The sequence below is a fragment of the Bufo gargarizans genome, chromosome 2 (assembly GCF_014858855.1).
Source record: "Bufo gargarizans isolate SCDJY-AF-19 chromosome 2, ASM1485885v1, whole genome shotgun sequence".
NCBI lineage: Eukaryota > Metazoa > Chordata > Amphibia > Anura > Bufonidae > Bufo > Bufo gargarizans.
In genome coordinates, this window is record NC_058081.1 from 62286546 (window position 1) to 62314511 (window position 27966).

General features: G+C 44.7%; 1 protein-coding gene across 2 annotated transcripts in view; it reads right to left on the reverse strand.

Annotated features, from left to right (window-relative positions):
- ADAM9 (ADAM metallopeptidase domain 9) overlaps window positions 1-27966 on the reverse strand; it is a 109430-nt gene that overhangs the window by 14064 nt on the left and 67400 nt on the right. Inside the window, exons 8-22 of one of the 2 annotated variants that reach the window (XM_044279046.1) lie at window positions 21465-21536; window positions 17380-17549; window positions 13823-13904; window positions 12553-12686; window positions 10016-10187; window positions 9667-9759; window positions 9008-9203; window positions 8388-8493; window positions 7660-7849; window positions 7450-7530; window positions 6412-6517; window positions 5555-5690; window positions 3576-3867; window positions 3177-3244; window positions 2472-2599 (exon numbers count right to left, since the gene is read on the reverse strand). In XM_044279046.1, the coding sequence (XP_044134981.1) occupies window positions 2521-2599; window positions 3177-3244; window positions 3576-3867; window positions 5555-5690; window positions 6412-6517; window positions 7450-7530; window positions 7660-7849; window positions 8388-8493; window positions 9008-9203; window positions 9667-9759; window positions 10016-10187; window positions 12553-12686; window positions 13823-13904; window positions 17380-17549; window positions 21465-21536 (1977 nt within the window). In that variant the 3' untranslated portion in view covers window positions 2472-2520. Of the gene's footprint in view, window positions 1-1221; window positions 2600-3176; window positions 3245-3575; window positions 3868-5554; window positions 5691-6411; window positions 6518-7449; window positions 7531-7659; window positions 7850-8387; window positions 8494-9007; window positions 9204-9666; window positions 9760-10015; window positions 10188-12552; window positions 12687-13822; window positions 13905-17379; window positions 17550-21464; window positions 21537-27966 lie in introns of those variants that run through there. The other variant, XM_044279045.1, reaches the window with a different exon arrangement.

The following is a 27966-nucleotide window of genomic DNA, read 5'->3' on the forward strand; positions in this document are numbered from 1 at the left end:
CCACAGCACCCAATCAGAAGTCGGATGTCGTGTCTGGATTATTCTGATTGGCTATTTTCGGCACTGCTCCAATTTTCTATTGAACTCCCTGGGGGAGATTTATCAAACTGATGCAGAGGAAAACGGGCTTAGTTGCCCATAGCAACCAATCAGATTATTATTTATTATTAAAGCGCCATTCAATCCATAGCGCTGTACATATGATAAGCGGTGCACATACATAATACAGACAATTGCACTAATCCTAAACCAGAAGAGTTACAGACTGGTACAGAAGGAGAGAGGGCCCTGCCCGCGAGGGCTTACAGTCTACATGGTATGGGAGAAGGACACAGTAGGTGCGGGTGAAGTGGGTCATGGCGGTATAGAGGCAGCAGGGTCACTGGGTTTAGGCTTGTCTGAAGAGGTGAGTTTTCAGGTTTCTTTTGAAGGACTCCACTGTAGGTGAGAGTCTGATATGTTGGGATAGCAAGTTCCAGGGTATGGGGGATGCACGGGAGAAGAGTCTTGGAGTCGATTGTGGGAAGAGGAGAGGAGAGAAGGAGGTCTTGTGAGGATCGGAGAGTGCGTGTGGGGATGTATTGGGAATGTAGGGAGGGGACAGGTTATGGACGGCCTTGTATGTATTTGGTAGTACTTTAAAGTGAATTTGTTGGGCAATGGGGAGCCAGTGAAGGGATTGGCAGAGGGGAGAGGCAGAGGAGTAACAGGGTGAGAGGTGGATTAGTCGGGCAGCAGAGTTGAGGATAGATTGGAGGGGTGCGAGAGTGCTAGATGGAAGGCCACAGAGGAGAGTGTTGCAGTAGTCTAGGCGGGAGATGATGAGAGGGCATGCACAAGCATCTTCGCAGATTCAAAGTTAAGGAAAGCGCGGATGCGGGAGACGTTTTTAAGTTGGAGGCGGCAGATGTTGGAAAGGGCAGAATCCAATGTCACTCCAAGGCAGCGGGCTTGGTTGACCGGGGAGAGTGTGCAGCCATTGATCGTAATAGATAGGTCTGTTGGGGGGGGGGGGGGGGGGGGTTTGAGCAAGATGGGGGGAAGATGATGAATTCTGTTTTATCCATGTTAAGTTTAAAAAAGCGAGAGGAGAAGAAGGATGATATAGAAGATAGACATTGTGGGATTCATCCTTTTATTTTTACAAAAGGAGCTCTAAAAAAATGAAAGGTAGAATCTGATTGGTTGCTATGGGTAACTAAGCCAGTTTTCCTTTGCACAGTCTTGACAAATCTCCCCCCCCCCCCCCCTTGTGCCTCAAAACTGTCTAATAGTAAAACTGTCTTTGTTACCTATAGCCACCAATCAGAGCTCACCTTCTAGATCGTTAACTGCTCTGGGAAAATGAAATCTGTGCTCTGATTGGTTGCTATGGGCAACAAAGACCGTTTTGCTGTTAGGCAGTAAGAATAAATATGGCCCTTTTTCTCCATATATTAGACATTGTCAAGAGCTCATAGTGGTAGAAATGGGTTTGAAAAATTATAGCCAAATACCCCTTTAATTTCATAGTTCATTTTTTAAGGGCTGATTCACACGATTGTGTTGAGTCCGGGAACCAAAAAGGGCTCCCCTGACCCGAAATGACTACATCATAGTGTTTTATGATGCAATCGGTTTGGGTTAGAGGAGCCGCAGACGTCCAGAGACACGCAACCAATCCACGACCGTGCAGATCATGGTGGTGTGAATCAGCCCTTAGGCTTCATCCACCTTTCCAAACTATTTTTGTGTATAAGACCACTGCAAGTAAAATGTAAAGTAATATTTCAAACAGTCCAGGTTAAAGTTTTTTGTGTTTCTACAGCACATAATTCCATTTTATGTGTCTCCATGGTAACAGACTACAAACAAACCCTGCGTAGTCTGATCCTGCAGTGTATATTGCCATCCAAATGTTAGTAAAAATTAGGGGAAGATGGAAAAGGAAATTTGACCTTCAGAGGCATGGGAGACATTTGTAGTCGGTTACCATGGAGACACATAGCTCTGCATAGGAGCTGTAGTCATAAACTGATCGAAGCATTGATACGTAAAAAAAAAAATTAATTGCTAATATGGACCTACCCTTTAATGACTATGAAGAAGACTGAAAATCCAGTGTGGGAAAACTAATGAAACCAAGCTGATGTGGTTGGTAAATAGACGGCATGCTAACACCCTATTATTTGGCCCAGTACAGGCAGCAATAGGTTTGTGCAGATGACAGGATGTTCTGAGGCCTGAAAATCCAATTCAACAAAAATCCTTCAGCAAAATCCTTCAAAAGTCTACTTGTTTAGGTGTGAGTAATACGTTTTTGAATGATTGCTCAGACATTTCTGAAGTCACGCGCTGTAAACTGAGAATCTATGACTGTGCTATGAAACTCGAGCACCATAGGCCTTAAGGCCAGCTTCATGTTTCTGGAAAGCAATCATTCTGTCTCCCAAGCATGGTAAAAGATGTGCCTCATGGAAACACATATGTACCTAATATTAAAGTCAGATAAGAAGGCTCTGCTGATCCGAAAAAGCAGCGTTATACTGGAGGAGCAGGCGGCGGGCGTGCTGGGGCGATGTTAAGATGTGTGACTTCTCTTTGGTGCGGAGGTGGAGGCCTGGAACGATAATATTAAAATGGAAGAGTATATCATCTTTTCTTTGCATACCCAACTGACGTTTTGCCCCTAGGCTATGACCCAAATAACATTTTTACTGTCTGTGGCCACCACTAGGGGGAGCTTGTGAGCTTACCGAAGACCATTTTATTATTGAGATGTAAAATTCCATCTTCGATAAGCGCCCTCTAGTGTTAGCTGCTGTAAGCAAGAATTGTATCATCTCACTCTATGCTTGTGCCACACTTCAATCCACAGGTGTGAAATATAAACGACAATGACCAATGGCTCCCTGGTTTCAAAATCCTGCAGCCATATGCAATGTTATATGACCAATGGCTCTAGCATAGTAAAGGTCCGGACACATGAGCTACTCTGAGGCTAGAAGCATGTCGCTAGGCAATGACCCAAACATATTATTCAGAGCATAGTTTACCAAAGCGGCCTGATGCCAGCCATCTGATTGCTATGTTCCACCAGTTTCGATAAATCTACCCCATTAAGGCTAAATATATTTTTGTTGGGGAGTGGTTACTGGATATTCCCGTTAGAACTCCATTAGTTTTTGGCGACTTACCTAGACGGTGTATGTTGAGGTTGTCTTACTGCATAGGTAGGAACTGCAGCGTTATTCGGTTTATAGGACTGTGAAGAAAGAATAAAATGTAAGTAACAAATTGTTTAAAATTATGTTCTTAGTTCTAGAAAAGGGTCCCCTGCTTGATATCCCCCAAACGCTATGTTCCAGAACAGAGTTCTGCTAACAGCTATAGCTCTGGTGGATGGAGTCTGTCCGTTTATTACACGGGCTGCCATTTAGTTGACAGGCCAAACGTAATACTACATTTCTCTTATAGTGACCGCTGCAGGTAAAATTAACAGCCAACCGTTCTTTAATCCCCACCTCCAGGCAAAATCATCTTGTGTTACTGATCCTTAGGTAGGAAATCTTTGCATCTTATATTTAGGTACTCACGTTTTCATATAATGGTTGGGGAATATTTCTGTTGGGTCCCATGGGTGGCACATTTCTGGGAGGAGCAGTAGCTGCAGGGCCCCCAACTGGTGGCACATTCTGCATATTTCTCTGAGGTCTTGCATTAGGGGGAAATCTAGCTGCTTGCATTTGTGATGCATTTCTTGGAGCACCTGTTGAGGCACCACCTCTATCTGGTACATTGCTTGGAGTATTTCTTGGTTCTCCTGCAGTTGGACCACCTCTGCCAGGGGCAGTTTTATGTATCTCTCTGTTACCATCTTGTGTTGTACTGTTGACAATCAAAAATAGACAGAGAAAGAGAATGCCTGGTTTAATCAGTGTTGATGCTGCAGTAATAATAGGACATTAGTAGCTGGATAGTCCCCCTCTACAGACACACAGACTGCATGTAATTACATATTTGGGTAAGCAGTCAAGTTACTTAAAGGGAACCTGTCATGTGGATATTTGATTATAATCTAACTAATTATATACAATCATTAACTACTAAAAAGTGCCTTAGATGTATTCACTTACTGGTGTGACAGATGGTTACCTCATAATATACACACAAAGATGCTGCATGCTAATTAGCTGATTTGAGTCCAGCGTGATGTCATTGAGTCCAGCGTATATTTAATTCAGAGATATAGACACTCCCCTGCCCCCCTTCTACTGATTCATATGGAAAATAACTGTCAATCAGCAGCAGGTGGGCGGGGAGAGTCAGGAGCTCATGAATATTCATGACTCATCATTATCAGCTGGAGCTTTTCAATACAAGATGTTGGCAGATTGACTGGGTTAATTAAAGAAAGTGACCCAGCATTTTGCTAACAGAAGCAGTCACTTATTTATGTTGCCCTTAGATAGGACACCATAAAACTGGTGACAGGTTCCCTTTAAGCTATCTCTCTCATTCATTCTCACTCTCTCTCAGCTGGGAGAAAGTGAAGGGCTACATTAATTCATGTATTGGATGTAAATACTAAAGGGGACCATTATCAATCTCTGTACACCAGAAAACTTGCATAAAGAAGTTTGTGACTATCCAGGGGCTTTGTGCCCCACTCAGCATGCTTCCAAAAATTGGGCAGAGCAGGGATTGGGTGATGCACGGCTGGGAATAGCCGATCATCACCGGCCTCCATAATGGCGTAGATTTCAGTTCTGGTACAGGCTTGCTAAACACATGAAATTAAAGTTGGCAGAAATGGCTGATTTCAGTCATTTCATCCATCGTTTGCAAAACTTGCATTTGCCAAATATCTTTATGGCCATATTGGATTTTAGTCATTGTTGGACGAAATTAATTAAAACGATTATTTTCCATTGTATCCGAGGATCATGGAATCAGTTTTTTTAAAATCTGACACCCTGATTGGCCAGTTTCGTCTGGCATGTTGCTGGTGTAATTATTCGTACCATGGACAACTCACCATTGACTAACGTAATGGTACAGCTCATTATAAGAAAGTTTGAATACATCTTATCAGAGTAAATGCCTTGTTCTCCATCTAGCAGCTCATCCTTCCTCCCCCTCTAAAGTCTACGGGCAGCATGTGAGCTGAACCTTCATTGAGCTGACAGACAAATTGTCTCTCAAGATGATGGATATAGCAGAACATGTTACTTTAGGAGGAGGAGGGGGAGAAAGAAGCTTATTTTTCAGCTAAGATACATCCACATTTATGGCCATCAATGTGTGACTTTTGGCAGTCCTACAGATCTGACGATCATAGTTGATTCTGTGCAATACCAGACATCACTGTCCATGTCTGGTACTTCAAGTGACTAGAGCTGAGCTGCAGTACCAGATAGATTCACATGAATCATGGCAGAAAACACATATTTTGCTGCTAGGGCTGTAGGATGCAACCCGGACCTTTAACAGTGTGCCAGGGTTCTCTACCTTCTATGCCACTGGTCAATCCACGACAATCAAGAACTTGCTTTGAAATGTTTTGATCACTTACCCGTGTGATCTTCTCCTTCCACAGAATTTCCTCTTTAGTTCATTTCTTCGGAAAAATACAAATACTCCAAGAGCCAACAGAGGTAGGACCAAGAGAAAGAAAACAAGCAGCCCATCCCTGAGAGAAGTGTCTTTATCTGTAATGTTCAAGAAACAAAATAGAAGCCTGTGGTCAGGAACAAGGACTAGAAATATACCGGTACTTCAACTCAACATGAATGTAACTTAGAATGTGCTGGGAAATACTGTAAAAAGAAAAACTACAACGGCATTACTAGACACTAACACAGGAGGCCTCACGGTCAAAGGGGCTGTCCACTTCTTGTGCAGTGAACAGAGCTGGTTTCTGAATGTTGCACCCATTGAAATGAATGCAGTAATCAGCTCAATCTACTACATGATGGATGGAGCTGTGTAGTTCTGGAGCTACTATTAAACAGCTGGGGGTGCGATCAGATACTGAGGACTATTCTGAGGATAGGCCGTCAATATACAAGGAGTGGACAATCCCTTTAAAGGTAGTCTGTAGCTCGATTAACGCGATTAACCACTATTAACCGACACTGACTATATGTCTATACCCCCCTCCCACTGTGCCTCCACAATGTAATATTTTGACAGGACTCATGAGTTCATGCTGAGGAGGACTTCTGCATTATGTGTGCATGCTCGTGAGTCCTGGCAATGTATTACTGGGGAATGTGGGAGGAGAGCACAGACATATAAAGTACCAGAGGTCAGTGTGTGGTCAATCAAGGGGACAGCCTCCCTTTAATGCTTTAAAACAGTTCTGATGTAGTATGAAGTTGTTATTCCCCATAAAAATTACTCCTTCACCACTAGTTTCCATTATCATACCGTTATATGTAGGGCCACTGTCAATGCTTCCACCATAACCCTTCTTTGTGCAGTCTGGGTAGGCCCAGCCATCATTACAGTGACAGTTCTTATTGCTGTTACAGACCTAGAAAACAAGAAGTCAGAAACACACTGATGAAATCCATATCTGCTTGTCACAGTGGTATTCCCACCAGAGATATTTAGCTCATATCCACAAGATATGCCATAAATGTCTCATATGTCACTCCCAGTGGGGAGACCCACACCTATCTCCAGAAAAGAGGTCTCCGTCCCACCTAGTGAGGTGCCCATTGATTGATAAGAATGAAGCAAGCATGGGCAGGACTGGAATTGGAGGACATGCCATAATTGTGTATTCATGGATTCACCTCTCTTCAGCCAAAAGGTTAGTGAGGTTAGAAACTGATGGGGGGGCTTGTTGTCCAGTTCAACACTAGAATTCTACAAAATGTCCCTTTCTCTTAAGATTTCTTTTACTGGAACTAAACACTCAACCAAAACTAAGGAAAACTGTCTCTTCCCCCAAACTATACAGGTGTCCTGAAATCTGCCAAACCTGGACTTGTTGGACTGAGGTTTTGGTGCAGCTGCTTAGCAATAGAAATTCAAACTCCAACAGTGCCACGTAGAAAAATACTTTTCATGAGTTGGCATACACACTTTTGATTTGAAAGGAGGAGGAACTGTATAGAAAAAGGGACCCTGTCATTCTTAAAATGTCTAAGGTTCCTCCCTGTTGAACTCCATAGATATAACATTTATGATGTACCTGTTTGATATGTCAAGAATGTAAAATTTGACAAACCCCCTTTAAATTGAGGAACCACATAGAAAACTGTTTGTCAACTCTACAATTTAAATAGAGGGGACCGTAATGGGTCCATCAAACACCCCTGATGTATTCCATGACAAAGAAGGATAGGAGCACATATCCAAAAACTTTACTAAACTAAAGCTGGTAATGATCATGACCCTACCAGAGAATGTGGGTTGAGATAAGCAACAAAAATGATGGATAAAAGGTGCCATACTCACCCCATTACCTCCACACTTATTTTGTACATCACAGTCATAACCCAGTACTGATGCATCAACACACTGGAAATCCTTACAGACCTAAAATGAAGAGACAACACAAATCCTTTAAAGACTAACAGATAAAATACAGATGACATTACTTCCTTGGAATAGAAGAATAATCAGTGTATGGCAAGAAAGGATCAAATAGGTTTTTGGAATCCTTACCTTGCCTTCTGCACACTTGGTGCCCTCATTGACCATAGCAGGATCTGGAACATCGGTACCAAGTTGGAAATCCACTCCCCAACAGGTTATACCCATACCTGGGACCACGGTCGTAATAATTGATGGCTCAATACCAAAGATAGGCATGGATTTCACATTTTCACACTGTAACTTTCCGCAGAGTGCATTCCTGGGGACAGAAAATGTATGAATATAACAGAGCCAGAAGACACATCAATGAACACAAAATACATGGCTGCGCTAAGTCCTCCAGAGTGAGAAACCCCACGTATGATGCCTGCATACATTAAAGGGCATACTGAAAGGAGCTGCCCCAACGAAAAAACCCCATTAAGAACACACAAAGGTCACTGCAAGTCACAAAAGTTGACTTTGCTGTTGACTGCTCATTTTCCCTGCAGCGGCCACTACAGGGGAAATGTAGCATTGCATACAGCTCAAATCACTCAATGAGAGTTGTCTTGTGGCTCTCCACTATGGATCATAGAGAGGGGTGTCTCAAGTTCGGAATCCCCCTCAATAATTTTACAAGTAGGGGGCTTATGCAAAGATACAATCGTGTGGTACACGTGGTCTTCAGTGCTGTATTTTACCCTATTATAAAGGTTTATCAGAACTGCAACTGATAGGAAATGCCAGGGTTCATATGCTGCTAAAAAAAGCGACCAAATGCCAAAGGTTTCTCCAGGCCGAATCTTACAACTTACCGTGATTCACACGATTTGTATGCACTGCCTTGATAACCGCAGTTCCCAAATCGGTCACCTTTGGAGTTTACATTTTGGAAACATATAGGAGCAGCTGCCTTTGCATCTACAACATACAATCATATACACATATTAGAAAGCTGCCAGGACCCTAATAGGACCACTTAACACCAAACTGGTTTCTAGGGCAGTGTTGTGCAAACTAGGTGTTGACTGAGAAACGCTGTCATAGATTGTAAGCTCTTAAGGAAACGGCTCATCCCCATAAGGTACCACCCACAGTGGTCCATGGACACGTTTGGTGTATGCACCGGGAGCATGTCCTCATGCATACGAAGTGTGAATATAAACCCTTTTACTTTCATACATAAAATTCTGAGGATGCCAGTGATACAAAAGTTTGGACAATGGATCTCGGTGTCCCTTGCCATCTCCGTGACCTCGGTTCCTAGAAAAGGTTCTCTACACAAAGGCTTCAGAACAAAACATACCTGCACTGTTTCCTTCGTAACAGCAGTTCCTCTCTGATGGCATCTAAACATGTGGCCATACTGCACATACAATAAGTAAATGGGAATACCAAATTGTGGCACAGCTCAATACTCAGGTCAAGCACTTACTCTGTCCAAAAATTCCTTGGCACTGGCCATCATAATACTGGCAAATGCCATTGTAACAATAGGCTTTGTTGTTCTGGCAGGGGTTTCCATTTTGAATGAATACGTCTGGTTGGCAGAAAGGTGAAGAACCATTGCAATACTCGGGGAGATCGCATTCATTGGTCACAGCTCGGCACACGGTACCACCAGGAGAAAACTGGAGGAAAAAAATAATAATTAAGAAGAGGGGATTAAGAAATATCGAATTTGGCAAAATGACTTCCACTACCCATGTCTTGGTAGTGTCAATCCATTTACATAGGGGCTTTCTAATAAGGCTACAAGCACACGACCGGGTGCCCCCGTGGCCGTATTGCGGCCCGCATATAGCGGGTCCGCAATATACGGGCATCGGTCGTGTGCATGTGGGGGTGCAAAGGGGTTAAATGACTGAGAACAAAAGTTCCTCTGATCTCAGTCAGAATGGTGCTGTAGCTGTGCAGAACAGTTGTTTTACTCCCGTCATGGTGGACTCAGAGGCACTGCTCCTGTGCTTGTACGCCCACTAACACCCCCCGCATAGTGACTTCTCATCGGCGTAGAACACACAATTTCAGCGAGTGTTCAGTCTTTGGCTACTCGATGAAACTCATGGGTAATAAACTGTGCATTACTCTCACCCGGCAGTTTTGGCAGCAGCCGCCATTCGCACACTCCGCTCCTGAACGCAGCTTGCACGTCCCAGGCTGGCAACATGGATCCTTCTCACATTCCTAGAAACCCCCCAAAAACACAGAAAAAGCAGAGAAGTCAATTTTTTTCCCATGCTGTGCAAGTCTCGTCCTGCCCACCAGGGCTAAATCATATTTCACTTTTTATACAGCAGTATGATGTCTGCCAGTTGCAATGGATGCAGCGAGATGTAAATTAATCATATACAGCACATAACAGCTTATTGCTTTTGTTGTGAAGCTACTTGGCCACTAGGGGCAGTGTTCCGTGAAGCCAACGGTATATTCATGCGCTCACCTTTTCATTTCCACAGTCGCACTCCTCCCCTGGGTCCACCAATTTGTTCCCGCAGAAGGGGGCGGTGTAGGACTCATCTGGCCTAGGCATATTCAGGAGGCAACTCCCTCCTTTGTTCAGAATCAGCTTCTCAAAGTCGTCTTCGCTGCAGCTGCTGAAGTTTTTAGAATCTCTGCCGAAAGGGGGATAAAGCAGGATTATATGTAAAAGGCCGGGCGACATGTGGCACAAGTTGCAGAAAAGTTGCGCAACAACAACAAAAAAAAACCAAAAAACAGCCAAGTCACACAAAAGTCAAATATACATTATATTATAGTCAGTGGAGTAAGTTGCATGCAACAACGCCAAATCCATCAGGTCTGGATTCTCTGCTGCCTCTCACTGCGACACTGACCATCATTATATCCAATGTCACCCCAGCCTAAGGCCTCATGCACACGACCGTGCAAAAAAAATATAAAATATAAATGCCTATTCTTGTCCACAAAGCGCAGACAAGAATAGGACATATTATTTCTTTTAGCGGGGCCGCGGAACGGAGCCACGGATGTGGACAGCACACGGAGTGCTGTCCGCATCTTTTGCGGCCCCATTGAAGTGAATGGGTCCGCATCCAAGCCGCCAAAACGGCGGCTCTGATGCGGACCAAAACAACGGCCGTGTGCATGAGGCCTTACTGTCATAATAATAAAATCTAAAGATAACGGAGGTTATTTATTATCCAGAAATACACCTGTATTAGGCGTATTTCTGGCGCAGACTGCGGTGCAACAGTTATTGTGCCCCAATCTGCGGCTTTCCCCCGCTCACACCAGGTCTAAAAAAAGCGGGCGTGGGGTGGGTAGGAAAGGGGGCGGGCCGGCCTAGTTTAGGCGAAGAAAATGGTCTAAATGTAAGAGAGCTAGGAAGCTGGCGCTGGATGCGCCGAAGTTATGGAGAGGCCTGTGCCTCTTCATAACTCCGGCTGATCCACCGCCAGCTATAGGGGTTCTTAAGACCGGCGTCTAAAACGCCGATCTTAATAAATAACCCCCAATCCCTTCCAGGAAACCACCTCTATGTAACATTTTCATAAACCCCATGCAGTTTCCTCCAGTGTGGATCACAGCCAGATTCTGTGGCAGACCCAGGCAGCAAGAGTTTAATTCTCCTGCAGCGCCACCACAGGAGAAATTAAGCATTGCATAGTTGTCATTGAAAAAAATACGGCTGTCCACATAATGCAAGGACAAAAAGGCGATCCAAAGCCTTCATGCACATGGCAGTGTCAGTATTTCAGTCCACAAAATATGGATATCTTCCATGTGCATTCTGCATTTTTCTCACTCCCATCAAGAGAAAGGACTATTCTCATCTGCAATATGGACAAAAATAGAACATGTTCTATAATCTGCCGAAAAGCCAACCAAAAAAAAAAAAAAAAAAAAACACAACAAGCATGTGTGCATGATCCCATAGAAATGAATGGGCCCACAAAAAATGTGCATAGCACATGAATGGAAAAAGATGGTTGTGTGCATGAAGCCAAAAGAAGACGGTGGTTGGATGCTTCCTGCGGCTCCACCTGCTGGACCCATCCGAACAACCTCTTCTTTAAAGGGGTTGTCTCCATTTAGCAAACAGCATTTATCATGTAGATAAAGTTAATACAAGGCACTTACTAATGTATTGTGATTGTCCATATTGCTTCCTGGATTCATTTTTCCATCAAATTATACACTGCTCGTTTTCAGGGGTTACGACCACCCTGTAATTCAGTAACCACCTCGTATCTGCTCTGCAGCTCCTGTACTGACCACCTTGTACCTGCTCTGCAGCTCCTGTACTGACCACCTTGTACCTGCGCTGCTGCTCCTGTACTGACCACCTCATATCCGCTGCAGCTCCTGTACTGACCACCTCGTATCTGCGCTGCAGCTCCTGTACTGACCACCTCGTATCTGCGCTGCAGCTCCTGTACTGACCACGTCGTATCTGCGCTGCAGCTCCTGTACTGACCACCTGGTATCTGGACTGCAGCTCCTGTACGGACCACCTCTAGTATCTTCGCTGCAGCTCCTGTACGGACCACCTCGTATCTGGACTGCAGCTCCTGTACTGACCACCTCGTATATCTGCGTTGCAGCTCCTGTACTGACCACCTCGTATCTGCGCTGCAGCTCCTGTACTGACCACCTCGTATCTGCGCTGCAGCTCCTGTACTGACCACCTCGTATCTGCGCTGCAGCTCCTGTACTGACCACCTCGTATCTGCGCTGCAGCTCCTGTACTGACCACCTCGTATCTGCGCTGCAGCTCCTGTACTGACCACCTCGTATCTGCGCTGCAGCTCCTGTACTGACCACCTCGTATCTGCGCTGCAGCTCCTGTACTGACCACCTCGTATCTGCGCTGCAGCTCCTGTACTGACCACCTCGTATCTGCGCTGCAGCTCCTGTACTGACCACCTCGTATCCGCTGCAGCGGTGGTCATAAACCCTGGACACGCGCAGTGTGAATTGTCAAATTCCAGTTTAATTAACAGCAGACTGACTTACGTGGCTCCGGAGTTCATAATGCAGTATTTCGTAGAGCAGGTGCAGCCTCTGTCGTCGTCGTGATTCATCCCCAAATTGTGACCCAGTTCATGGGCGACAATTGAAGAAAAAGACGGTACGTTCTGATTTGAGAACTAAGAGGAAGGACATAACCCATAATTACCAATCATAGAAGAAATCTAGAAGATCCTAACTCATCACAGTGCTTCACTTCCAAAGTATCAGTGGCCGCAGTGAGCCCTGCCCTATATGTATTCAGGAAGGGTCTGTGCTTGTGACCTGCCTGATATGCTGCCCCTCTTCTCACCACTCGTGCTGCTACATTCAGTCACCACTAGAGGGATCAGTGACACGTGCCGTATACAGGGTTACACTTGAGTTCAATGTGTAAAGCATATGCAGCAAGCTCCCACTAGTGGGGGCTGCAGACTATCATAGGCCTACGTAAGGGAACTGAGGTCCTGTATCAGAGCTCTGACTAAAATCTACTTCTCATCTCATCTGAGACTCTTCTAGTGCTTTACACTGCAGCCCTGCTTGTTCACATGCTTACCATGTAAGCATATAAGTGCCCCAGTGGAACACTCCAAAGGGTTAATTACTTCTAAAAGGGTTTATTATTTAATGTTACAAAGTTAAATGTCGTGATGTACTCTTAAAATCGCTTTTTTTATTTGCGCACTACGTATACATAATGGCAAGGTATAGACAACAAATGGTTAACTAACTGGCACATCTGGTTATATTACCAGGGTGATGGACTTGGTCCACCCCTCCTGCAAAGTAGGCCCAGAGAGAAGCCTCATCCAGGAAGACACCACTCCTGAGACTGAAAAGTTGTCAGAGAAGTATGGAACTGCCGGGATACCCGCGGGGGAAAGAGAAGAGACAACCATAGAAGGTCTCAAACCACCAAGGTCCTGCACTGGGTTTGGACAGTAAGGTACCACTTGTTTATAGCATTAAAGACTACTGCTGCGGCGGGAGTTCACTGCCTCCGGCATCCATCACACTTTCTAATGAACTGACCATGAAGATGTCAATTTTGCACCTCCCAGCCTGGGAACTGCAGAAAGAGTTAATGATAATGGAATAGCATGCCCATGGTTAACTTGAAAAGATAGCAAAGTGCTTAAGGAGTCACTCAGGAACTACTACTACCACCATCATCACTGCCGCTGCCGATACACTGGGGAAAAGTAAGCTCTGCCATAAACGAGTCCTATTAGGGGGTAGACTAACAGATATTGATACAGTACAGTTTTCATACCACATTTATTCCGCCAGCGTGGCTCCTGGAACAAACGGTACCCACAAAGGCCATTCCTGCGGTGCCCCCAAATCTTTTCTTCCTGCAAAGATAATAAAGAAAGACATCAACTAAATGCAGCAAAACTATAGTCTAATATCCGCTACAGGCTATGGCCTAATAATAACCACCATCATCTTTCATTATCAAGAGGGTACAGATACAACAATATCAGGCATTACACAGTAACAAACCAATCAGACAATAGGAGTGAGGGCCCTGCTCACAAGAGCTTACAATCTATCAGAAGATAGAGGTGACTCCAGAGGTAAAGGGGGAAGGCTTCGGAAGATGCTAGCCACAGATATAGAGATGAAGCACTGTGCAAAGGCTTCTGGAAGAGAGTGATAAGTTAAACTGTATTCTACAGCGGATGGGCATTGCAGTGACTGGAACAGGGGGGAGGCATCGGTCTAGTAGTGACTGGAACAGGGTGGAGGCATCGGTCTAGTAGTGACTGGAACAGGGTGGAGGCATCGGTCTAGTAGTGACTGGAACAGGGTGGAGGCATCGGTCTAGTAGTGACTGGAACAGGGTGGAGGCATCGGTCTAGTAGTGACTGGAACAGGGTGGAGGCATCGGTCTAGTAGTGACTGGCACAGGGTGGAGGCATCGGTCTAGTAGTGACTGGCACAGGGTGGAGGCATCGGTCTAGTAGTGACTGGGACAGGGTGGAGGCATCGGTCTAGTAGTGACTGGGACAGGGTGGAGGCATCGGTCTAGTAGTGACTGGCACAGGGTGGAGGCATCGGTCTAGTAGTGACTGGCACAGGGTGGAGGCATCGGTCTAGTAGTGACTGGGACAGGGTGGAGGCATCGGTCTAGTAGTGACTGGCACAGGGTGGAGGCATCGGTCTAGTAGTGACTGGCACAGGGTGGAGGCATCGGTCTAGTAGTGACTGGCACAGGGTGGAGGCATCGGTCTAGTAGTGACTGGCACAGGGTGGAGGCATCGGTCTAGTAGTGACTGGCACAGGGTGGAGGCATCGGTCTAGTAGTGACTGGCACAGGGTGGAGGCATCGGTCTAGTAGTGACTGGCACAGGGTGGTGGCATCGGTCTAGTAGTGACTGGCACAGGGTGGAGGCATCGGTCTAGTAGTGACTGGCACAGGGTGGAGGCATCGGTCTAGTAGTGACTGGCACAGGGTGGAGGCATCGGTCTAGTAGTGACTGGCACAGGGTGGAGGCATCGGTCTAGTAGTGACTGGCACAGGGTGGAGGCATCGGTCTAGTAGTGACTGGCACAGGGTGGAGGCATCGGTCTAGTAGTGACTGGAACAGGGTGGAGGCATCGGTCTAGTAGTGACTGGAACAGGGTGGAGGCATCGGTCTAGTAGTGACTGGAACAGGGTGGAGGCATCGGTCTAGTAGTGACTGGAACAGGGTGGAGGCATCGGTCTAGTAGTGACTGGAACAGGGTGGAGGCATCGGTCTAGTAGTGACTGGAACAGGGTGGAGGCATCGGTCTAGTAGTGACTGGAACAGGGTGGAGGCATCGGTCTAGTAGTGACTGGAACAGGGTGGAGGCATCGGTCTAGTAGTGACTGGAACAGGGTGGAGGCATCGGTGCAGTGACTGGAACAGGGTGGAGGCATCGGTGCAGTGACTGGAACAGGGTGGAGGCATCGGTGCAGTGACTGGAACAGGGTGGAGGCATCGGTGCAGTGACTGGAACAGGGTGGAGGCATCGGTCTAGTAGTGACTGGCACAGGGTGGAGGCATCGGTCTAGTAGTGACTGGCACAGGGTGGAGGCATCGGTCTAGTAGTGACTGGCACAGGGTGGAGGCATCGGTCTAGTAGTGACTGGAACAGGGTGGAGGCATCGGTCTAGTAGTGACTGGAACAGGGTGGAGGCATCGGTCTAGTAGTGACTGGAACAGGGTGGAGGCATCGGTCTAGTAGTGACTGGAACAGGGTGGAGGCATCGGTCTAGTAGTGACTGGAACAGGGTGGAGGCATCGGTCTAGTAGTGACTGGAACAGGGTGGAGGCATCGGTCTAGTAGTGACTGGAACAGGGTGGAGGCATCGGTCTAGTAGTGACTGGAACAGGGTGGAGGCATCGGTGCAGTGACTGGAACAGGGTGGAGGCATCGGTGCAGTGACTGGAACAGGGTGGAGGCATCGGTGCAGTGACTGGAACAGGGTGGAGGCATCGGTGCAGTGACTGGAACAGGGTGGAGGCATCGGTCTAGTAGTGACTGGAACAGGGTGGAGGCATCGGTGCAGTGACTGGAACAGGGTGGAGGCATCGGTGCAGTGACTGGAAGAGGGGGAAGGCTTCTATCTAGTGACTGGCACATGGCGGTGGACATATAGAGGAGCCTGGCTGCTGCCTTCGGGATAGATAGGAGAGGGGAGAGCTACATGAGGGGAAGGCAGATTAGTAATGAGTTACAGTAATCGAGGCGGGAATGGATCAGGGCCACAATGCGAGTTTTGTTTCCAGATTGTGGAGATGTTTTAGGTGCAGGTGGCACGAGCGGATGAGCAGGGGGAATGCATGCTGCCTAGGAGTTATAGTATACCTCAATGTATACACATGGAAATTAAGATATGAAATATCAGGTTTTGCTGTAACCTCTTGCATGGAGGCGCCACTCTAAAAAGGGCACACCCCCGGGTTACCAAAACGCTGTCCCTCAGCTAGCTTGTATGCTATTCTGTCACCCTTCCCCCTACACATTTCACCCATACAGGAGCTCATCAGGGAGGCCGGTAGCAACAGACAGCAAAAATACCCAATGGCTACCTGGCATATTGCACCCCATTTCTCTAAGGAGGAGGGATATAGTAAACGGATACCTCTGGACACGGAGGAAATATCAGGAAATGTCCGCTCAGCCAATCACCAGCGGAGGAGGGTGCGGCCAATGATATCGCCTGATATTTCCAGTGAGTCAAGCCCAGATCAACGGGGGCCCAGTAGGCATCCAAACGGCAGCTATGGGAGAGTGATTCATAACAATTTGCCCCTTATCTAAAAAAAAAAAATACAAAATTCCTTTAACTATAATCCCTTTAAGTATATTTCACCTTCTGCAAAAATTATACAGTAGCTGCAGACAACCCCTTTAAGGACTTAGGGTCGTTATATATTCTAACAGTGGGAAATGCTCTTCTTATCTATAGGAGAAGAAGCATTAACATCACATAACCAGCAGATGGCAGTGTTACCACCACAAAATATATACCGGTATTACATTAACCCTATTGAGAGTGCATATTATGGGTGTCTGTTGCGGATGTAATCAAATCACAGATAATGGGACTACTTATCATCGTTCTCCTGGTCTGTCACTTATCTATATTTCCAGTTAGCGCCAGTAGTTATAATGCAGCAAGACATGCACTGATTGAGTGCAATGGTAATAGCTTCCAAATTTAATATTGCCTCTACAGTATCCAACTCACCGATGAAAGTCTAAGAGTAAGCGACTACAACAGAAGAATGCTGCTGCATGAGGTAGGACAAAATAAGACCAGCCCTGCTAGATCAGCGAAGGCGGATTACTTACAGAACAAACTGTGCGCTGTCATGTCTGCGCCGCGGTATAAGTTGCGTCTCACGCCATTGCACAAAGCGGCCAAGCACTTCCCCGGCAGAGCCTTCAATGTTGATGTGATTCACATTTGTCCAGATCTCCAGCCCCACCAGGACAATTCTTATATTCAGCATGCTGTACATCTAGAGAAAATGAAAGACAACGCGCTGATCTCCAAGGAAGGTTAGGAATGGAGCTTGTAGGATCTGAACAGGTCATGTGGGCACTTATTAGGTCCTTGATCACCCCAACTAGTTGTTAGGGGGTCAGATATCTCCTCAGAAAATTGCCTGCTTCCATTCACACACAGTCACAGAATTAGGCTACATGCACACAAACGTATTTGGTTTCCGTGTCTGTTCCGTTTTTTTTTTTTTTGCAGATAGGATGCGGACCTATTCATTTCATCAGTATGTCCGTTCTGTAGCCCCGCAAAAGAAAAAAGAAAAAAAAAAAAGGGAGGGGGATGGCATAAGAATGTCATCCGTTTTTTTTTTTTTGCGTTTCCGCAATTTACTGACTGCAAAACACATACGGTCGTGTGCCTGTAGCCTTAAAGGGGTATTCTACCTACAACAATTTAGCCCCAATACGCTGTTAAATTGGCGCAAGTCCACGCATTGAGATCCCCACCAAACAAGAATGGGGGTGGTCCAGTGTCCCCCATTAGAACATAGCAGCTTTCGAGTATGCCAGGCATGTCCAAACTGCGGCCCTCCAGCTGTTGCAAAACTAGACCTCTGCTTAAAATTCCCAATAAAGAGTCCCCAATTCAAGACCCTAATTTACAGTGTCTGTGAAGGTTCTCATTTATCCAGGTCATGGTATATATCTGTAAAGAATAAATCAAGGCAACTGGACGTACTGTAGATTTCTTGAAAACGTTTCGCTCGTTCTTCCAACGAGCTTTCTCAATTCTGAGTGATTGTACAAAAATTCTGGGAATCAATATGTAACTGAATCCACATCTGGTAATTATACCCAGCATTGGGTCAAAGGTGTTGATTCCATTATCCTAATTGGAGTCAGTAGGTGATAAAGACTTCCCAGAAAAAGGTGTCAAGACAGCATTGTATGTGGCAGACAATAGATGTCTAACCCCCCCACCTCTATTCAAGCTTGGCTTCTCCATTTTTACGTAGATGGCCTCCTTCACGCCTCGTTTGTACCAATCGGCCTCCTTATCCAAAACACGTACTTGACTGTCTTCAAAGGTGTGACCTGTTCCTTTTAGATGTAAGTACACGGCTGAATCTTGACCAGAGGTTATGGCTCTTCTATGCTGAGCCATACGCTGATGTAGTTGTTGTTTTGTTTCGCCGATATACAGTTCTGAGCATTCCTCATTGCACTGGACTGCGTACACAATGTTGTCCATCTTGTGTTTAGGCGTTGGGTCTTTGGGGTGAACCAGTTGTTGCCTCAGTGTGTTGCTGGGTTTAAAGCAAACAGGAATGTGATGTTTATTAAAAATCCTTTAGAGGATTAACTGACGACCAGTGGTCTGACATACTAGAGGCGATACCTCTCTCTTCCTTGAGTGAAGGACGTAAACTCTCGCAGCTGTTTATTGTCCATAGAGTCTACAAAACACCGTTTTTTTTGTTCCGTATAGGGTTTAGACCCACGGATGAATGTCCAAGATGCTCTGTAGTGTCTGCAGATTTGATGCATATGATGTGGACGTGCGAGAGGTTGGGGAGATACTGGGAGATGGTACGTCAGACAACACAGGACGTTTACAAAGTTCGAATACCCTCTGACCCGAAGGTGTGTGTGTTGGGGTATGTCTCTGAATTGGCCACCGGTCAGGGGCATAAAATAGCTATAGGTAGAGTGTTGTATGTTGCTAGAAAATTAATTGCCCTACATTGGATACAGACAGCACCGCCAATTCTAGGCGAATATTTAAGTGCGGTTGACGTGATGCTGAGTTATGAACGGATGGTATACCAGAAGCGTGGATGCCCAGCGAAATTTGAAAAATTGTGGGAGCCATGGCTGTCGTTTCGACGTCTGAATAGAACTGTTTAACAATGTGCCTTTTGTATTTTGCAGCTTAGGGTGGGGTGGGATGGGAGGGGTGGGGGGGTTGGATTGAAACTTGATTACTACACATAGTCTGGTGTCCTGTTTGTTATTAGCCATGTGGACAATATGTCTCTATGTCATCCTTGTACGTACTGTGATGAAACGTGTAGTTACACTGTAAAATGTTCAATAAAAAATGATCTGATTTAAAAAAAAAATCCTTTTGAGTTTCTCAGACACCCCAGCTACATATGGGATAACCATATTCTTGCGTCTGTAATGCTTCTCGCCCTCACTGGTAGTCTTGGTGCTCTTTCTTCTCCTTCCTTCTGTTTTGACAAAGGCCCAAACTGGATACCCACAAGTTTTAAGTGCCCCTCTGAGGTGTTTGAGTTCCTTCGCCTTGGCCTCTGTGCTGGTGGGGATTTTCTCTGCCCGGTGGCGTAGAGTCTGGATGACTCCCAGTTTGTGGTCTAGAGGATGGTGGGAATCAAATAGCAGGTACTGGTCTGTGTGTGTGTGTGTTTTAGATAGACCGCTATTCCCAGCTTCCTTCCCTCTTCCACTGTTATAAGACAGTCCAGAAACGCCAGTTTGTTGTTGTGCATATCTTCCCGCCTGAAATTGATGTTATGATCCACTGAGTTGATGTGGTCGGTGAAAGCCTGTAACTCTTGTAAGTGGTCAGGGCTTTCCTTTCTACTTCCTCCATATACAGGTTCGCTACAATAGGTGAGACTGGCGATCCCATAGCACAGCCATGTTTTTGCTTGTAGAACTTGTCCTTATACTTGAAGTAGGTGGTACTCAGACAAAGGTCCAGTAAGGCACACACTTGGTCTGGGCTAAGTTCTGTTCTACAGCCTAAGGTGTTGTCTAGTAGCAACTGTTTCCTGACTGTTTCAATTGCCTCTGTAGTGGGTATGCAGGTGAAGAGGGATGTAACATCATAGGAGACCATTGTTTCTTCTGTGCCCAATACCAAGTTCTGGATTTTGGTGGTGAAATCTTGAGAGTTCTGTATGTGATGTGTGTTTCCAACCAAGGGCACTAGGATTCTGGCTAAGTATTTGGCCACATGGTAGGTCACAGAGTTGATGCTGCTGACAATTGGCCTGAGAGGGGTCCCGTCCTTATGTATCTTAGGAAGTCCATAAATACATGGAGGGGCTTCCCCAGGGTAGAGGCGATGATACATGGCCCGATCAATGATTTTGTCCTTTTCTAGTTGTAGTAGTTCTATAACCTTCTTCTTGAAGCCACTGGTTGGGTCTAGTCTTAGGGCCTTATATGTGTTGTTATCATCCAGGAGTGTGGTCACCTTGGCATCGTAGTCAGATGTATTAAGTACAACCGTGCATCTTCCTTTATCCACAGGCAGGATGGTGATGTTTGTGTCTTTCTTCAGGGATGAAACCGCCTTCCTTTCTTCTGTAGTCAAGTTTGAAGGAGGTGGTTTGGCACTGGCCAGAGCTGAAGACACTTTAAGGCGAAGTTGTTCAGCCTCACCCTGGGGTACTTCAACCCTTTCGCAAGGACATCCATCTCAGGCTGTCTTGACACCTTTTTCTGGGAAGTCTTTATCACCTACTGACTCCAATTAGGATAATGGAATCAACACCTTTGACCCAATGCTGGGTATAAATTACCAGATGTGGATTCAGTTACATATTTATTCCCAGAATTTTTGTACAGTCACTCAGAATTGAGAAAGCTTGTTGGAAGAACGAGCGAAACGTTTTCAAGAAATCTACAGTACGTCCAGTTGCCTTGATTTATTCTTTACAGATATATACCATGAGCTGGATAAATGAGAACCTTCACAGACACTGTAAATTAGGGTCTTGAATTGGGGACTCTTTATTGGGAATTTTAAGCAGAGGTCTAGAAATCCGTGAAGAACGGAGACATATATTCATCATATAATGACAATTTCTATATATTTTCTACAAATAAAGGAAAACTCCTTTAAAAGTAGAAGAACTGTGAGTAATAACAGCAGCAGATGTCAGGATTTTTATACTTACACTATCCAGGTAATTAGACAACTCCACCATTTCAGCTCGTACAGCGGAGGTATTCTGTCCCAACATGTCAAACTGCAAGAGATACATGAAGTTTATATATACATATATATATATATATATATATATATATATATATATATATACACACACACACACACACACACACACACATCACCTAATATATATCATGATTATAGATTACATTTATTTTTGTATTAAAGCTTGGATTGACAGATTGACAAAAGTAGACACTATGTAATCTAAACGTTTTTCTAATGGTTATCATTCACAGGGTATCTGATTGCCTCCAACTATTCCCTTGCTAGGTTTTTAATAGGGTTGATCCTGCTGACAGGTGCTCTTTAAAAGGGATATTCCCAATCTTGGTATATCCACAAAATAGGTATAGATCTAAGACCCCCGCCTATAAAGAAAATATGAAAACCCAGACCCCCAGGTAAGAAGGAGAAATAATACATAAGGGGAAGGCTTCTTTATAGTAAGAGCAACAGTAAAATATCAAGAGGGTGGCTGTCTGGCCGAGATTGGGGAGCATTTGGAGGGACTGTAGCTGGGGATATTCTGGCTATTAGTGGGCAGCTGTGAAAATTATCGCTGACTGGTATATTTTTGGGACGCCGTGGATGGCACTGTATGTGGGATAAACTGTGGCTGGCACTGTGCAATGGTTACTCCTCCCACCAATTCTATCTACAAGAGGCTCTGCAGCAGCTGAAGCCTTGGTGGCTTCTAATATGCTAATGGTTTACAGGATGGGGGGGGGTATAATTAACCTGAGCATCAGCGGTCTGTAATGCTGCGGGGATGAGGCCTTATGAAGGGAGGACACTGCGGGCGGAAAAAAACAACAGGGAGGAAATATTTGCTGACGGTTCTAATTAGATATTTGGATGTGGAGGCAAAATGACTGCAGCAGGGATGGAGTTATTAGGAGTCAGCGTATGGACACTGTGTTCATAGATTATGGAGATTAGAAGAGAAAGGGTGTGGACGCTGACACAGGGTGGAAATGTCCAGGGGAATTTTAAGAAATGATCCAATAACAGATGTGCAGCCACAGATCACCACAATCCACTGGAGTGCGAGGGGCACAGAACAACAGGGTGGGCACCGAGAGGGAGTCTGACTCCCAGCATCCAGAACAACAGGGTGGACACCGAGAGGGAGTCTGACCCCCAGCATCCAGAACAACAGGGTGGACACTGAAAAGGAGTCTAACCCCCAGCATCCACAACAACAGGGTGGACACCGAGAGGGTCTAACCCCCAGCATCCAGAACAACAGGGTGGAAAGGGAGTCTAACCCCCAGCATGCAGGACAACAGGGTGGACACTGAAAGGGAGTCTGAGCCCCAGCATACAGGACAACAGGGTGGACACCGAAAGGGAGTCTAACCCCCAGCATCCAGAACAACAGGGTGGAAAGGGAGTCTAACCCCCAGCATGCAGGACAACAGGGTGGACACTGAAAGGGAGTCTGAGCCCCAGCATACAGGACAACAGGGTGGACACCGAAAGGGAATCTAACCCCCAGCATCCAGAAGAACAGGGTGGACACCGAAAGGGATTCTGACCCCCAGCATACAGGACAACAGGGTGGACACCGAAAGGGAGTCTGACCCCCAGCATCCAGAACAACAAGGTGGACACCGAAAGGGAGTCTGACCCCCAGCATCCAGAACAACAGGGTGGACACCGAGAAGGAGTCTGACCCCCAGCACTATGAAAGTGCACTATGTGCCACAGGATTCTGGTCTGTCCGATCCCACAGTACCCACCGAGTACATAGGCAGTGCTTTCTTCTGTGTTTATTGGTGTCCAGGACACATATTTTCTGTCATCAGCCTCACAGACTTTGGTTTTTACTCATGTAAATATATTACAATAGCAGCTCTGATGCAGAACTAAGCAATTTTACTAGAAAAATACTCCATCTTCTGACAAGAATAGAACTGCTATAATACTGCCTTCTATGCACAAGGATATAACTGCTAGAATACTGCATCCTATGGACAAGGATATAACTGCTAGAATACTGCCTTCTATGGACAAGAATAGAACTGCTATAATACTGCATCCTATGGACAAGGATATAACTGCTATAATACTGCATCCTATGGACAAGGATATAACTGCTATAATACTGCATCCTATGGACAAGGATATAACTGCTATAATACTGCATCCTATGGACAAGGATATAACTGCTATAATACTGCATCCTATGGACAAGGATATAACTGCTATAATACTGCATCCTATGGACAAGAATAGAACTGCTATAATACTGCATCCTATGGACAAGGATATAACTGCTATAATACTGCATCCTATGGACAAGGATATAACTGCTATAATACTGCATCCTATGGACAAGGATATAACTGCTATACTCCCACATGTAAAACCACACAACTGATATAAAATTGCCTTATGTGTGCAGCTGGTAAAAAAACACATATGTGGTGAAACATGTCGGGGGAGCTCCGTTTTCTCGTTTAAATACAAAAGCATTCGTGTAGTGAAACAAGGCGGCCGACCTGCAGGCGTCCCCCAGGGTTTATCTGTGAGAAATAGAATTGAGCACTATAATGGAGGATATGTAGGAAATGGATTGTTTGAAAAAAAGCTAGCTCCGATTGAGCAGGTAATGAGTATTAGAGCGGCAGCGGTTATATCTAGAAAGCAAGCGGAAACTAAGGCTACTTTCACACTAGCGTTTTAGTTTTAAAAAAAACGCTTTAGTTTTGTATCCATTTATTGTCAAATGGGGACAAAACTGAACCGAACAGAACGGAATGCTCCAAAATGCATTCCGTTCCATTTCGTTCCGTTCCCGTACCCGGAGAGCAACCGCAACATGTCATAGTTTGCTTTCCGCCCTGGGATGCGGAGAAAGACCCCCAATGCAAGTCAATGGGAACGGATCCGTTTTCTCTGCCACAATAGAAAACAAATCCGTCCTGGCTATGTTACAGATAATACAACCGGATCAGTTCATAACGGATGCAGACAGTTGTATTATCAGTAACAGAAGCGTTTTTGCTGAATCCTGCCGGATCCAGTAAAAACGCTAGTGTAAAAGAAGCCTTAGCTGAAACTAAGTGAGTTGAATAGTGTAACAAACTACCTTACTAATAACAGGTAATGTTACCAATAGAGAAGGATTGACGCTTAGCACAATCAGGAAATAGAGCAGCTGCTAATATCTGATATTATATATCCATACCTAAATATTAGTACCATAAATACATACAGAAGATTTGAAAAAAGTGTGAGAAAAAACAAACAAAAAAACAACACGCTAAAAGGCTTTGAAAAAAAGATAACACATAGGGATATAAATACATATTATCTTGTCTTGTGTTTATTTTAAAATAATATAATAAAGGTTAATTTTTAAAAGAAAGTGAATAATTAGGCCTAAAACAGAATTGGTATAGCCCATGGCTATTGATTTGTGTTCATTTTCTAAAATATTCTGGGCCAAAAGGGAATTTTTTTTCTAAAATTGGTTAAAAAAATAAAAATAATGGGGACAGGGGCGGAGCTCCGGCGCAGCACGGCGAGAGGCTGCCGGACTAAAAGTACTGCATGTCCGACTTTTTAGTCAGGCGGCCTCTCACCGGAGCTCCGTCCCCATTATAGTCAATGGGGACGGTGCAGTGGTCTGGCGGAATAGAGGCAGGACGGATCCGACAGGGTGAACAGCCTGTCGGATCCGTCCTGCCGCTAGTGTGAAAGTACCCCAAGACTATAACTATATACTAGCACCTTTAAAACCACTGTAATACTGCCTCCTATGTAGAAAAATATTACTACAATAACTCTGCTCCCCATGTACAAGACTAGAACAATTACAATAATGCCCCATATATGCAAGAACATAACTAATATAATACTGCCTGCCAGCTTGACAAAGGCTCCATTGAGAGAGCTGAAATACTGCAATGCTGTTGGGTGTAATAAAGTCCACCTTTTTTTCACTTGAAGACCGGAGTGCTGCCCGCCGTTAATATAATACTGCCCCTATACAAAAATATAAATATAATTCTACCCCTATGTAGAAGAATATAACTACTATAATACTGCTCCTCAGGTACAAAAACATACTATAATACTGCCTACTACAGTCCTGATCAAAAGTTTAAAACCACTTGAAAAATGGCAAAAAAAAATCATATTTTACATTGTTGGATCTTAACAAGGTTCCAAGTAGAGCTTCAGCATGCAACAAGAAGAAATGGGAGTGAGACAAAACATTTTTTGAGCATTCAATTTAATGAAAACAACGAATAAACTGAAACAGGCTGTTTTTCAGCTGATCCAAAGTTTAGGACCACATGCCTTCAAAAGGCCAAATCTGTGCAAAGATGTGGATTCATTGTCATTCTCTGTCAGGTAGTCACACGTTGTGATGGCAAAGGCAAAAAAACTCTCGCTTTTTTAACGTGGTCGGGTTGTTGAACTGCATAAGCAGGGTCTCTTTTTGGAGATGTGGTCCTAAACTTTTGATCAGCTGAAAAACAGCCTGTTTCAGTTTATTCGTTGTTTTCATTAAATTGAATGCTCAAAAAATGTTTTGTCTCACTCCCATTTCTTCTTGTTGCATGTTGAAGCTCTACTTGGAACCTTGTTAAGATCCAGCCATGCTAAATATGATTTTTTGCAATTTTTCAAGTGGCCTTAAACTTTTGATCAGGACTGTATATACAAGAACACAAAAATATACCTTCTCTAATACTGCCCCATTATACTGTACCAGAAAATAACTACTACAATACTGCCCCTATCTACAAGAATAAAACTACTATAATCCTGCCCCCTATGTACAAGAATATAACTGCTATAATACTGCCCCCTATGTACAAGAATATAACTGCTATAATACTGCCCCCTATGTACAAGAATATAACTGCTATAATACTGCCCCCTATGTACAAGAATATAACTGCTATAATACTGCCCCCTATGTACAAGAATATGACTGCTATAATACTGCTCCTATGTACAAGAATATAACTACTACAATACTTCCCCTATCTACAAGGATATAACTACTATTATACTGCTCCTATGTACAAGAATATAACTACTACAATTCGGCCCTTACAAGAATATAACTGCTATAATACTGTTCCTATGTACAATAATATAACTACTATAATACTGCTTCTATGTATGAGAATATAACTGCTATAATACTGCTTCTATGTATGAGAATATAACTGCTATAATACTGCCCATACAAGAATATAACTAGTATAATACTGTCTCATATGTACAAAACTATAACTACTATAATACTGCTTCTATGTACGAGAATATAGCCATCATTTTCATATAATTGGAGATTTCTCTTAAAGGTTCTGATCAAACATTGATGTGACCTAACAGTTAATACTGGGTTTAATTAGTCATCCCTCACAGATCCTGTGAAATCTTGTACGGTTTTGTGTTGTGTCATGCGCTGAAGTAAAGCCAAAGGTTGGGTTTTCTGGACTCTTCGGTGAGGTTTCCAAAAGTTCATACAATGCTCTGTAGTTCAGAGAAACAGATGGATCACCCAGCGGCTGTTACTAGTAAAGAAGGGCTATTTACTTCCAGATTTCATATACTGAAAGTGTCCTTTCTGTCCCCAAGGGCTACAAACATAAAACCAGTACTGCGTATAACACAAACAAAAAGAACAAAGCTGCCGTCTAGCAGAAGACCTCTACAACTTGAAAGGGCTCTCCAACCTATGCACCAACCCTCTAGTCCATACAATGCAGATGCAAGGCTCAGAAGAGATTGCTCACGTTTTCCTGTGGCTTCAGGAGAACCCGTCTGTGCTCCAGCATTGGCACAGCGAGCCACTCACAAATCTGTGGGAGCTCAACAATCCAAGGTTGGTTCCTCTAGAAAGGAGACCCCTACATAAAAGGCGCCACACTGTGCCAGAAAACCTTATGACAAATGTGTAAAAGTGCACACACAGCAAAGAAAAATCATGTAGAATGTTCTCCTCCTCATAACCGCATGGACATCTGAATGGAATTATACAAATTCTTTGTTGTTTGCTTAATCTAGGCAGAGTGCTGGCAATGCACCATGGGAAAATAACATGCAAAGAGTTATCTCCTACTGAAAGAGAACCATCTGCTGTAGCGCCACCTTCTGGAAGTGGCTGTGTAGGAATCAAATTCTGACTTGTTATCAAGCATTGAAACATGACAAGGGTAAATAGCCAAGCCAAATATCCATCCGTGGACAGCTGCTTCAGGGAGTGCTTGCTCCTCAGACTTTGACTCAAAGGGAGCCACTTCCAGAAGGAGGCGGCTTGACAGTGGTTCGACAGTCCTTTTGAAATGAATGGTAAGCGCAGCGCGCAAGCATGGCTACTGCTCCATTCACTTCTATGGGGCTGACAGAAATAGCCGAGCCAACCCCTTTAAGACAGAAGGCCCAAAGAAACAGAAGTGAGTGCGGCCAAGGATTGA